The sequence below is a fragment of the Bos indicus genome, chromosome 21, assembly GCF_029378745.1.
Source record: "Bos indicus isolate NIAB-ARS_2022 breed Sahiwal x Tharparkar chromosome 21, NIAB-ARS_B.indTharparkar_mat_pri_1.0, whole genome shotgun sequence".
NCBI classification, from domain to species: Eukaryota; Metazoa; Chordata; class Mammalia; order Artiodactyla; family Bovidae; genus Bos; species Bos indicus.
The window spans coordinates 21403966-21417870 of record NC_091780.1 but is presented as its reverse complement, the minus strand read 5'-3'; the positions used below and the strand labels follow the sequence as shown (position 1 = coordinate 21417870).

At 41.6% G+C, this 13905-nt stretch overlaps 1 protein-coding gene across 4 annotated transcripts in view; it reads right to left on the bottom strand.

Moving 5' to 3' along the window:
• WDR93 (WD repeat domain 93) overlaps window positions 1-13905 on the bottom strand; it is a 52378-nt gene that overhangs the window by 22898 nt on the left and 15575 nt on the right. For all 4 annotated transcript variants that reach the window (XM_070775116.1, XM_070775115.1, XM_070775117.1 and 1 more), the window contains exons 5-7: window positions 7764-7842; window positions 5547-5665; window positions 3630-3668 (exon numbers count right to left, since the gene is read on the bottom strand). In XM_070775116.1, the coding sequence (XP_070631217.1) occupies window positions 3630-3668; window positions 5547-5665; window positions 7764-7842 (237 nt within the window). The remainder of the gene's footprint in view (window positions 1-3629; window positions 3669-5546; window positions 5666-7763; window positions 7843-13905) is intronic.

Genomic DNA, 13905 nt, shown 5'->3' with positions numbered 1-13905 from the left:
TCAAAATACATGAAGCAAAAATTCTTAGTGTGAAAGCAGAAATAAATCTATAATCTCGTAGATTTCAACAGTCTTCCCTCAGTAACTGATAGGATAAGCAGACAGAAAATCAGTAAGAATATAGAGGGGAAAGCAGTAAGGATATAGAAGACTCGAATAACTTGGACCAATGACAACCGACTGCATGTTCTTTTCAAGTGCGCATAGGATACTTAACAGAATTAACCATATGTGGGGCATAAAACAAGTCTTAATAAATTTGAAAGGTTTCAAATTATATGAAGTATGTTCTCTGATCACAACAGAATTCAGTTAGAAACCAGAAAAAAAAAAGAAAGATATCTAGAACATCTCAAGTATTTGGACACTAAATAACATGCTTCAAAAAATAATCCACTGGTTTCAAAAAAGAAGTTAAAAAACGCAAATTAGGAAGTATTTTCAAAAATGAAAATATCAAAATTCGAAGGAAGCAACTAAAGCATTAGTTAGATGCAAGTTTATAGCACTAAATCGGAGAAGGCAATGGCACCCCACTCCAGTACTCTTGCCTGGAAAATCCCGTGGACGGAGGAGCCTGGTAGGCTGCAGTCCATTGGGTCACTAAGAGTCGTACACGACTGAGCGACTTCACTTTCACTTTTCACTTTCATGCATTGGAGAAGGAAAGGGCAACCCACTCCAGTGTTCTTGCCTGGAGAATCCCAGGGATGGGGGAGCCTGTTGGGCTGCCGTCTATGGGGTCGCACAGAGTCAGACACGACTGAAGCGACTTAGCAGCAGCAGCAGCACTAAATGCCTATATTATTCGGTGAAATTCCTAAGGTCTTGGTGCTTGGTTCAGTTCAGTTCAGTTCCTCAATTGTGTCTGACTCTTTGCAACCCCATGAATCACAGCACGCCAGGCCTCCCTGTCTATCACCAACTCCCGGAATTCACCCAAACTCATGTGCATCGAGTTGGTGATGCCATCCAGCCATCTCATCCTCTGTCATCCCCTTCTCCTCCTGCCCCCAATCCCTCACAGCATCAGGGTCTTTTCCAATGAGTCAGCTCTTCGCATGAGGTGGCCAAAGTACTGGAGTTTCAGCCTCAGCTTCAGTCCTTCCAGTGAACACCCAGGACTGGTCTCCTTTAGGATGGACTGGTTGGATGTCCTTGCAGTCCAAGGGACTCTCAAGAGTCTTCTCCAGTACCACAGTTCAAAAGGATCAATCCTTTGGCGCTCAGCTTTCTTCACAGTCCAACTCTCACATCCATACATGACCACTGGAAAAACCATAGCCTTGACTAAACAGACCTTTGTTGGCAAAGTAATATCTCTGCTTTTGAATATGCTATCTAGGTTGGTCATAACTTTCCTTCCAAGGAGTAAGCATCTTTTAATTTCATGGCTGCAGTCACCATCTGCAGTGATTTTGGAGTCCCAAAAAATAAAGTCTGACACTGTTTCCACTGTTTCCCCATCTATTTCCCATGAAGGGATGGGACCAGATGCTATGATCTTCGTTTTCTGAATGTTGAGCTTTAAGCCAACTTTTTCACTCTCCTCTTTCACTTTCATCAAGAGGCTTTTTAGTTGCTTTTCACTTTCTGCCATAAGGGTGGTATCATCTGCATGTCTGAGATTATTGATATTTCTCCCAGCAATCTTGATTCCAGCTGTGCTTCTTCCAGTCCAGCGTTTCTCATGATGTACTCTGCATAGAAGTTAAATAAGCAGGGTGACAATATACAGCCTTGACGTACTCCTTTTCCTATTTGGAACCAGTCTGTTGTTCCATGTCCAGTTCTAACTGTTGCTTCCTGACCTGCATATAGGTTTCTCAAGAGGCTGATGCTTGGTACAGGCACACAAATATTTTAATGGAACAGGATCAAAAGTGTAGAAATATACATAGGAATGGTACTTGTGTTGCAATTGCTATTTTTAAAAGACAGATCAACGTGGATCTCTTCCTTGTTCCATTCACAGAAAAAACTACCACGTGTATAAAAGAGTGAAATGTGCAAAAAAACACACAAACAAAAAACAAATACACTACGAAGTATTAGAAGAAAGCACAGGAGAATTTATTTATAATCTTGAGATAGAGAAAACCTTCTTAAGTGCAATGGCTGTAAAGAAAAGGTTAAAAATTCTGACTATAACAGAATCTAAAATGTCTTTACAACAGAAAAGCACATGAAGTAAAAAAGGGAAACAACAGATTGGAAGAAAATATGTAATTGGCAAAAAATTCACAGGCAATTCACAGAAGACAAAACCTCAATAGCCAGTAAAAATATGAGGAGATTAATGAAAATTAACATGAGACAATATTTTGTTTCATCAATTTGCACAAAAATTAATAATATCAAGGTTAACCAGGCTGTGGAGAAATTGATTGAATGTAAATTGTCATGTCATTTTTGGAGGACAATTTAATAGGATCTATATTAAAACTAAAATTGCACACATCCTTCAGGAGCACTCAGGTACACAAAGAAGAGTTTAGAAAGATTTTCACTGCGTTATATAAAAGCCACAAATTAGGAAAACCTTCAATAACACCAATGGATGAACAACCAAATAAACTACGGTACATCTTTAGTAGGAATAGAACAGAGGAAAAGAACAAGGTAGGTTTGTCTGACATTGCAAAACTTTGCCAATAAGTTGATTAGTATAAAAATGCAAGATCATAAGAAAATCTGTATAGTATGATGCCACTTATATAGAAGAAAATTCCCATAAAATGAAAGTATATTTTTCAAAATAAACTGATATCTGAATCAAACTGTATACTAAAGGCCTATAGAAAACACACACCAAGCTAATAATGGTGATGATCTCTGGAGAGGGCTGCTGAGTCTGCATTACTTGGTTCTTCCCAAAGTGATGTGTTCACATAGCATTTGTATAATTTGAGACAAAACGTAATTTTAAAAGGGATAAAGGAAAGGCCTCTGGAGAGAGACTTCCATTTGGAAGTTCACCATTTCTCTTCTGATAGGCTTGAATCCCAAGAGCTAAGCCTCTGGAAAGCATGGTGTGCTCTTTGCCTCAGAGGCAGAGTCAGGAAGCTCCAGGGAACCCAGTCTGTGCTCTGCCGTATCCCAATACAAACGTGACCTCCAACACCAAAGTAGAACAAAAAACCCCAAACGTGAGTTTGGTGGATTGGGCTGCTTACATTGGCAGAGGCAAGCTGGATTCTATGGGGCCTGAAGTATATATGGTTTAGGGGTCTCTGTAAGAAAGAGAATACAGAGTGCCAATGACCACCTAATACAACTCAGTTCGGGGGCTATTGTGACAGAGGGGAAGTTTGAGTGAGAAGAGATGGTGGTGGTCTTAAGTGATTATGGTTAAAACATGTTACTTTTTCCAATTTTACAAAAGTCTGTGGCCATGTGAAAACACTGGCAGGGCCCCTGTCTCAGGGAAACCCACCCCTGAACAAATGACTTGGGTCAGTTCTCCTCAAGAATGAGGCACAAGATCAAATCACAGAGAATCTGAAAACAGTGCCCTGGTAAGAATATTTTATTAATATATTTGACATTTAAGGTACCTTTAAAATCAAAATAAAAATTTCTAACATTCAAGTTAAATCTCTTTGGAGATATTCTTTAAAGTTTCTTACCGTATCTAAACTATCTGCAGTCACAGAATCAGGAGTGTTCTGGGGAGAAAAATGAGAAATTAATTCATGATGGGTTTGGTATATGCTCCCCTTCTTCCTTTAATTTTTCGCATTGCTCCTTCTTCCCCTCAATCACTCTTGTGAGATGTGAACTCATCCCCATAGACATGGAGGGCCAGTATTTGTGCAGTCCTCTGGCCTGTAGGATTTTAATACATGATACCCATTCTCTAGGATCTTAAAACCTATTTGGGGAAACAAGAAATCATCAATGACGTTAAGAGAGAATATGAGTGAAAGGGAGGGGGTCAGCTAGGAGACTATTACAAAAATCTAAGTTAAAGTGAATATTTCTGATTGACAAAATTTATCAGTGATGTTGACAATTATTATTTATAAGTAACTCTAAATATAATTCATAGTACAAGAGCTACCACTGTAACTGGCATAAGTTGATTGCTTCTCAGTGTATAAAAACAGTGAATTATGGTGACAAATCACCCCCATTCCAAGGTGCTTTTCCCACTTGGATAATAAATTAATCCCTCAAAAAATGTATCTGTTGGGCACTGAGTAGGATGCCATGGGGATGGTGACAAAAAGAAGCAGAAGGTACAACAACCTAGAAATTTACCATCTAGTTAGGAGAAAAGAACCGCTACTGCTGCTGCTAAGTCGCTTCAGTCGTGTCCGACCCTGTGCGACCCCATAGACGGCAGCCCACTAGGCTCCTCTGTCCCTGGGATTCTCCAGGCAAAAACACTGGAGTGGGTTGCCATTTCCTTCTCCAATGCATGAAAGTGAAAGTGAAAGTGAAGTCGCTCAGTCGTGTCCGACTCTTAGCGACCCCATGGACTGCAGCCTACCAGGCTCCTCCGTCCATGGGATTTTCCAGGCAAGAGTACTGGAGTGGGGTGCCATTGCACAATAGGATAGTATATGAGAAGTGTCAAAGAGAGGTACAAAGAATAGATTCTGTAAGAGTTTAGAGGAGGAATGTCTCTGGGCCAGTAACTCTCCCAGAGATACAAAAAATCACACCTTGCTACAAAGACATTCACTGGAGAAAAAGGGCATTTATTCAAAGCCACTCAATGTACATGGCATTGAATGTGAGTCTCAATCTTGGTCTCGTAGATTAATTTCACTAACACTTTATAGCACATAGCACAATATGTTTTAAAGGCATCCTCAACTGATATTTGTTGTCATTGATTAAAAAAAATAATAAGTACACTTTGGGAATTCCCTGGTGGTCCAGTGGTTAGGACTGTGCACTTCCACTGGGGAGGGCATGGATTCAATCCCTGGTCGGGGAGCTCAGGTCCTACATGCCACACACAATACAGCCAATATATATAATAACTGCACATCAGATAGATGAGAAAATTGTCTTAAAATCTTTTTTGTTTAAATATTGTATTTTGAAGAGATGGCATGAGTCCCAGGGATCACATATAATTAAACTGAAATAGATTTCTACCTACCTTCTAAGAATAATATGAAGAATACATATATTCCCATATATTTAGAACAACTCCTTTATACCATAATCTGGAGAGTGTAGTGGAGAGTGTAGTGGAGAGACATGGAAGGATTATTTCAGCCCAGGAGGGGAAAAAATATATCTATTAGTCAGAGTCAAAAAAAAAAAAACACTCTCCCAGAGAAATGCCTGGGAGTGGTCTTGGTAGAGAGGCAACTCCCAGAGGAGAGAGATACCACCGTTTAAGACCCCTCGGCTTTTTAACCATCTTATTTTAACCAAAGCAAACTGACTTAAGAGACACAGGCCAGGGTACCTCTTGTCCTGTCTTACAGCCTCCAGACAGGCTCCTTCATCTTGAAATTGCAAGAAGGAGGTGCGCTAGATGTGGGCAGGGAGGAACATATCAGTTGAAGACAGGTGTTACCTACCAATTGCAGCTGCTGTCTGATTTTCTTCTTTGTATTTACGGCAAGTTGGGGGTACTGCACTTCCTTGATCCAAGACTCCTTGGGCAGCTTATACACATCCAGCCAAATGTCCCCAGCTCCTGCATTGGGAAACCGAGGAACCGTTGAGCAACCGCAAACAGGCAATGAGTTTCCTCAGAGAAACGGCCCATCTCAGAACCACTGGCACAGAGGCAACTTTGACAAACGGAAGGAGATGTGGTTCTGTAGCGGTTGTTGCCAGTCCTCACTCACAGAGAGCCCTGAACTCCTCTCCCCAGGCCGCTGCCTCTAACTGGAGATGGGCTTCTCACCCTCACAGCACCAGTGTAACAGTTTTAACCTGACTGTCCACGCTGCCTGGTCCCCACGCTTTCTAGGTTCCAAATGATAAATTCCACTGACGTTTTGTGTTACAGCTGTTCCCACCTGGGGAGGAAAGTGGCATATACAGAAGCAGTAACCGAGAGGGGTATGGCTGACAACGGGCTAGAATCGAACTCTGAGAGATGCCTCAGGAGAATTCTTCTGACCAATATTTGAGGAGATGACAACCCATGGGGTGGCTGTGAGCACTTTATCTTGTCAAAGAAACATGCTCAGCTTCTGTACTGAATACCTGCCAACCCAGGAAAAGTTACTTTCCTAGAATGGGATTCTGGCTAAATGTTTCCTTAAAAAAGTAATCATATAGACATCTTGTTTTCAGACTTTTGGACTCCAGAGCTGTTGGGGAGTACATGTCTGTAATTTTAAGCCAGCTAGTTTGTGGTACTTTGCTATAACAGCCCTAACAAACTACTACAGATAGTATAAAAGTTTCCTTTGGTGCATAAAGCATTACAAAATAGGTATCTTTCTCCAGCACCTAACATCTGAGGGACCTGGGGCAAGAATCTAAATAGAGGCCGAGACGCCAAATGTCTAATTATTTAAAAGTTAAAAGTCAAGCTAATAATCATTTGGATAAAATATATTCTATTACCACAGGAATAATTGCAACAAGCAAGATCCAATGTTGAATGCTAAAACTGGTGGGCAAAACTTTAATGACAAACAGGATATTTGCATAATCTCCAAGTATCTCCCCCTAAATGTTTATCAGTCACTGTGGAGGTTTCAACATAGGTCTCAAAATTCTCTGATCATCCTACATCCAGAAAATGGTGTTTACATTCTCTCCCCTTCCAGTGTGGTCTGGACCTAGAGCATGGAAGGGGGAAAACAGTCGCTCAACCGTGGAGAAAGCTGGCAGATCACTTTAAGTGATCAGGGTTAACATCAGCAGTGGTGCTATCACATACCCCCCAATATAATTCAATGAAAAGAGCATTTCACCTCTGTGAGATCTTCCTCCAAATCCTTAACCCCAGTTTGAATCATGAGGAAAAATTCAAACTGAAAATCAGGGCCATTGCACAAAATACCTGACTGGTACTCCTCAAACATGTCGAGGTCATGAAAGACAAGGTAAGACCAAGACATCACACATATAGGTACAGTGTGAAAAGATGATGACCGAATGCAATATGATATCCTGGATTGTACCTTGGAGCCAAAAAAAAAAAGTATCTAGGAAAAACTGGCAAAATCTGAAAAAAAAAATCTGTAGTTTATTGTATTATACCAACATTATTTGCTTAATTTTGACAAATGTACCATGGTTATATTAAATGTTGGTATTAGGGACACTGGGTGAAGGATATAAGGGAACTCAGTCATATCTTTGCAACTCTTCTGTAAATTATTTCTAAATAAAAGGGTTGGAGGGCTTCCCTTGGCTCAGTGATAAAGAATCTGCCTGCCAATGCAAGGGACACGAGTTTGATCCCTGGTCTGGGAAGATCCCACGTGGTAAGGAGCAACTAAGCCCCTGTGGTAAGGAGCACCACACCACTGAGCCTGCACTCCAGAGCCTGGGAGCTGCAGCTACCGAGCCCACATCCTGCAACTGCCGAGGCCAGCACATCCTAGAGTCCGTGCTCAGCAACAAGAGAACCCACCACAGTAAGAAGACCACGCACTGCAACTAGAGGGTAGGCCCTGCTCTTCAAAACTATGGAAAAGCACATGCAGTAGCAAAACCCCAGCACATCCAAAAATAAATAAATAAAATTATTTTTAAAAGTAAAATGTTTTTTGGGGAAAGTGATTATCTGGAAGATACTGGAACTCTAAAGAGCCTTTGGTCAGTCTTACCTTGTAGGAGCAAGGCTGCAAAGTTCCCTCCTTTAGAAATTTCCATCTTTATACAGGTGGTTTGCTTGCTGGCATCCTCCTAAAAAGAAGAGAGAAGCTGATAGAATAAGTTCAGCCTGATGATAGAGGAGAGTGTATTTCAGGGCCTTTCGTAGTTCACATCAGGAAAAAAAAAATCCTTCTAAAGATTGAGGCATAAAAAGATGCCTCAAATTGCTTCAGACTTTCCATTTTTGTATAGGAATTGGACAAGATTGCATGTAAAGCAGTAGAACTCAATTTTCCATCTAAAGAATTTTGGACTTATTTCCTGGTTTCATAAATACTCCTGATCATTTGCAGTGATTTCATACTATCTGATCTCCTGCTCAGGTTGCAAACCCTCAGACCTATGATTAGCTCTTTTCAAAATGTGTTGAAAAGAGTTCTACATGACAATGAAAACTCTGGTCAGTTGCTTGAAAAAAAGGCTCTGTCTAGGCTATAGTACTGCCATAGTCTGATTTGGCTCATAAACAACATCTATTTCTCACGATCCAAGGTTTCCAAGGATTTCTGGCAGATTCAGTGTCTGCTAAGACCTAGCTTCCTGGCTCATGGACCGCCTGCCACCTCTGTGTCATGTGGTGGAAGGGTTGAGGGAGCTCTCTTGGGCGGTAATTCCACTCATGAGAACTCTGCCCTCATGACCTAATCGCCTCCCACACTGGGGATCAGAATTTCAACATGAATTTTAGAGGCACAAAAATATTCAGTCCATATCGAGTGGAGACTGAATGGAACCCTAGTATGAAACCTGCTTGAATTTTCAGCAAGGTGAAAAAGACTCAATGTATACAGATGTGCTGTACCTTTCAGGAGCTCTAAGACTAGCAAAATTAGGTGCCTAGAAGAATTAGGCTAGTAAGCCCCCTAAGTTATTTAAGGAGAGGGAGTTTTAAACATTTAGTTTTTCTTTCACTTTCTTGTTTAAAAATGGAAGTATATTTGATGTACAATATGAAAGTGAAATCTGAAACTGAAGTCGCTTAGTCATGTCCGACTCTGTGTGACCCCATAGACGGAAGCCCACCAAGCTCCCCCGTCCCCGGGATTCTCCAGGTAAGAATACTGGAGTGGGTTGCCATTTCCTTCTCCAATGCATGAAAGTGAAAAGTGAAAGGGAAGTCACTCACTCGTGTCCGACTCTTTGCGACCCCATGGACAGTAGCCTACCAGGCTCTGCAACCCATGGGATTTTCCAGGCAAGAATACTGGAGTGGGCTGCCATTTCCTTCTCCAGGGGATCTTCCCAACCCAGGGATCGAACCCAGGTCTCCTGTGTTGCAGACAGATGCTTTACCATCTGAACTACTAGGGAAGCCCGATGTACAGTATAGTGATTCACAATTTTTAAAGTGTACATTCCATTTATAGTTATTATAAAATATTGGCTATATTCCCCATATTGTTCAAAATATCCTTGTAGCTCATTTTACACATAATAGTTTGTATCTCTTAATTCCGTAATCCTATATTACTCCTCTCTACTTCTCCATACCCCTTGTAAGTACTAGTTTCTTCTCTATATCTGTCTGTTTCTTGGTTTTTTCTTTTTTGTCATATTAGCTAGTTTGCTATATTTTTTAGATTCCACATAAAAGTGATATCATACAATATTTGTCTTTTTTCACTTAGCCTCAGTTCAGTCGCTCAGTCCTGTCTGACTCTTTGCGACCCCACGAATCGCAGCACACCAGGCCTCCCTGTCCATCACCAACTCCTGGAGTTCACTCAAACTCATGTCCATCGAGTCAGTGATGCCTTCCAGCCATCTCATCCTCTGTCGTCCCCTTCTCCTCCTGCCCCCGATCCCTCCCATCATCAGAGTCTTTTCCAATGAGTCAACTCTTCGCATGAGGTGGCCAAAGTACTGGAGTTTCAGCTTTAGCATCATTCCTTCCAGAGAAACCCCAGGACTGATCTCCTTCAGAATGGACTGGTTGGATCTCCTTGCAGTCCAAGGGACTCTCAAGAGTCTTCTCCAACACCACAGTTCAAAAGCATCAATTCTTCGGCGCTCAGCCTTCTTCACAGTCCAACTCTCACATCCATACATGACCACTGGAAAAACCATGGCCTTGACTAGACGGACCTTTGTGGGCAAAGTAATGTCTCTGCCTTTGAATATGCTATCTAGGTTGGTCATAACTTTCCTTCCAAGGAGTAAGCGTCTTTTAATTTCATGGCTGCAATCACCATCTGCAATGATTTTGGAGCCCCAAAACATAAAGTCTGACACTGTTTCCACTGTTTCCCCATCTATTTCCCATGAAGGGATGGGACCAGATGCCATGATCTTAGTTTTCTGAATGTCGAGCTTTAAGCCAACGTTTTCACTATCCTCTTTCACTTTCATCAAGAGGCTTTTTAGTTGCTCTTCACTTTCTGCCATAAGGGTGGTGTCATCTGCATATCTGAGGTTATTGATATTTCTCCCAGCAATCTTGATTCCAGTTTGTGCTTCTTCCAGCCCAGCGTTTCTCATGATGTACTCCACATGTAAGTTAAATAAGCAGGGTGACAATATACAGCCTTGACGTACTCCTTTTCCTATTTGGAACCAGTCTGTTGTTCCATGTCCAGCTCTAACTGTTGCTTCCTGACCTGCATATAGGTTTCTCAAGAGGCAGGTCAGGTGGTCTGGTATTCCCATCTCTTTCAGAATTTTCCACAGTCTATTGTGATCCACACAGTCAAAGGCTTTGGCATAGTCAATAAAGCAGAAATAGATGTTTCTCTGGAACTCTCTTGCTTTTTCCACGATCCAGCGGATGTTGGCCATTTGATCTCTGGTTCCTCTGCCTTTTCTAAATCCAGCTGGAACATCAGGAAGTTCACGGTTCACATATTGCTGAAGCCTGGCCTGGAGAATTTTGAGCATTACTTTGCTAGCGTGTGAGATGAGTGCAATTGTGCAGTAGTTTGAGCATTCTTTGGCATTGCCTTTCTTTGGGATTGCAATGAAAACTGACCTTTTCCAGTCCTGTGGCCACTGCTGAGTTTTCCAAATTTGCTGGCATATTGAGTGCAGCACTTTCACAGCATCGTCTTTCAGGATTTGAAATAGCTCAACTGGAATTCCATCACCTCCACTAGCTTTGTTCATGGTGATGCTTTCTAAGGCCCACTTGACTTCACATTCCAAGATGTCTGGCTCTAGGTGAGTGATCACAGCATCGTGATTATCTGGGTTGTGAAGATCTTTTTTGTACAGTTCTTCTGTGTATTCTTGCCACCTCTTCTTAATATCTTCTGCTTCTGTTAAGTCCATACCATTTCTGTCCTTTATTGAGCCCATCTTTGCATGAAATGTTCCCTTGGTATCTCTAATTTTCTTGGAGAGATCTCTAGTCTTTCCCTTTCTGTTGTTTTCCTCTATTTCTTTGCATTGATCGCTGAGGAAGGCTTTCTTATCTCTCCTTGCTATTCTTTGGAACTCTGCATTCAGACGCTTATATCTTTCCTTTTCTCCTTTGCTTTTTGCTTCTCTTCTTTTCACAGCTATTTGTAAGGCTTCCCCAGACAGCCATTTTGCTTTTTTGCATTTCTTTTCCATGGGGATGGTCTTGATCCCTGTCTCCTGTACAATGTTTAGGAGACAATCCCTGTCTCCTAAACGCTATTGGTGTGTTGTAATTCACTAACATTATTTTGTGTATAATGTCCCTGTCAAGTTTAGATATCACAGTTCTGCTGGTCACAGTTCTGAAATGAGTTGATGAGTATTCCTTGTATCTTTTTTTAAAGAGATTTCTTTTTACATAAATTTAAAAACAGTTTTCCCTGGTGGTTCAGATGGTAAAGTGTCTGCCTGCAATGTGAGAGACCTGGGTTCGATCCCTAGGTCAGGAATATCCCCTGGAGAAGGAAATGGCAACCCACTCCAGTACTCTTGTCTGGAAAATTCCATGGATGGAGGAGCCTGGTAGGCTACAGTCCATGGGATCACAAAGAGTCGGACATGACTCAGCAACTTCACAAAGGCACAGATATTAAAGGTACAACTTGATGAGCTTGGACATATTTAAATGATGAGTTTGGACATTTTATATTAAAGGGTCACCAGTCAGGGGGGCAGTGGGGTTTCTCGGAGCTCTCTGGGGTCCACTCTGCCCCTAATACTGATTAAACTCTTATGCTATGCTATGCTAAGTGGCTTCAGTAGTGTCCGACTCTGTGCGACCCCATAGACAGTAGCCTACCAGGCTCCCCCATCCCTGGGATTCTCCAGGCAAGAACAGTGGAGTGGGTTGCCATTTCCTTCTCCAATGCATGAAAGTGAAAAGTGAAAATGAAGTCGCTCAGTCGTGTCCAACTCTTAGCGACCCCATGGACTGTAGCCTACCAGGCTCCTCCGTCCATGGGATTCTCCAGGCAAGAGTACTGGAGTGGGGTGCCATTGCCTTCTCCGATTAAACTCTTATAACATCTTTTAATTATCTATTTTGACTGTGCTGGGTCTGCATTGCTATGCACGGGCTTTATCCAGCTGGGCAAGCGGGGGTTACCCTGTCGCAGAGCGTGGGCTTCTCATTGTGGTGGCTTCCTTTGTTGCGGAACATGGGCTCTAGTGCCTCAGTCATTGCGGTAGTTGCTCGTGGGCTCCCGAGCTCCAGCTCAGTGGTTGTGGTGCACGGGCTTAGCTGCTCCGCGGCATATGGGATCTTCCTGGACGAAGGAGCTAACCTGTGTCCCCTGGCAGGCAGATTCCAATCTACTGTACTACCAAGGAAGTCCCCAACAGCATCTTTTGATGAGCATAAGTTTTAAATTCGTTTTATTAGGGATATGATAATAACATAATAAACTGTGCATATTTAAACTGTACAGTTTGATTAGTTTAGACATATATAGATCCCTTGAAACCAGCACCACAATCAAGATAAGGAACATATCCATTCTTCCCGCCCCTTTGTAAGCCTTCCTTCCACCCCTCTCCCAACCTACCCAGGCAAAAACTGGCATTCTCTGTCCCTAGATTAGTTTTGTATCTTCTTGAATTTTATAGAAATGGAATCATACAGTATATATGTATTCTTTTTTGTCAGACTTCTTTCACTCAGCCTAATTATTCTGAGATGTAGCCATGTTGTTATATGTATCCCTTTTTACTGCTGAGCAGTATGTGCCAAGATCGATTTAGCCATTTACCTGTTGATGGGTGCGGAGTGGTTTCTGGTTTCTGGCTAAGACCAAGAAAGCTGCTAGGAATGTCCATGTACAAATCTTCATATGGAAATATACTTTCATTTCTCCCAGGCAAATATCTGGGAGTGGAATGGCCACATCATATGGCGGGTGTACGTTTAACGTCTTTTTTAAAAATAATTGCCAAAGTGGTTGTGGTACTAGTCCTCACCGCCAGCAGTGTATGAGAGTCCCGGCTGTTTCATAGTCTGCTAACACTTGGTATGGTCTGTCTTTTCAATTTTAGGCATTCTAGTACACATGCAGGGACAGATCATGATTTTAATTTGTATTTTCTCTAATGACTAATGGTAGTGAACATCTTATTTATCTTCTATATATTCTTTGGTGAACTGTCTTTTTTTTTTTTTTAATCAAGATATTTGCTCATTTTAAAAACCTGTGTTGTTTTTCTTATTTTTGAGTTTGAGAGTTCTTTATATCTTCTAGATACAAGTCTTTTATCAGATATGTGATTTGCAATTATTTGCTCCTAGTCTATAACTTGCCTTTGTATTCTTTTAACAGTGTCTTTTGTAGAACAGAAGGTTTTAGTTTTGATGAAGTCTGACTTATCAGTTTTTTTTTCTTGTATGAAATACAATTTCGGTATTGTAGTTTAAAAACATAAATACAGTATACTAACGCATATATATGGAATTTAGAAAGATGGTAACAATAACCCTGTGTACGAGACAGCAAAAGAGACACTGATGTATAGAACAGTCTTATGGACTCTGTTGCAGAGGGAGAGGGTGGGAAGATTTGGGAGAATGACATTGAAACATGTAAAATATCATGTAAGAAACGAGTTGCCAGTCCAGGTTCGATGCACGATACTGGACGCTTGGGGCTAGTGCACTGGGACGACCCAGAGGGATGGTATGGGGAGGGAGGAGGGAGGAGGGTTCAG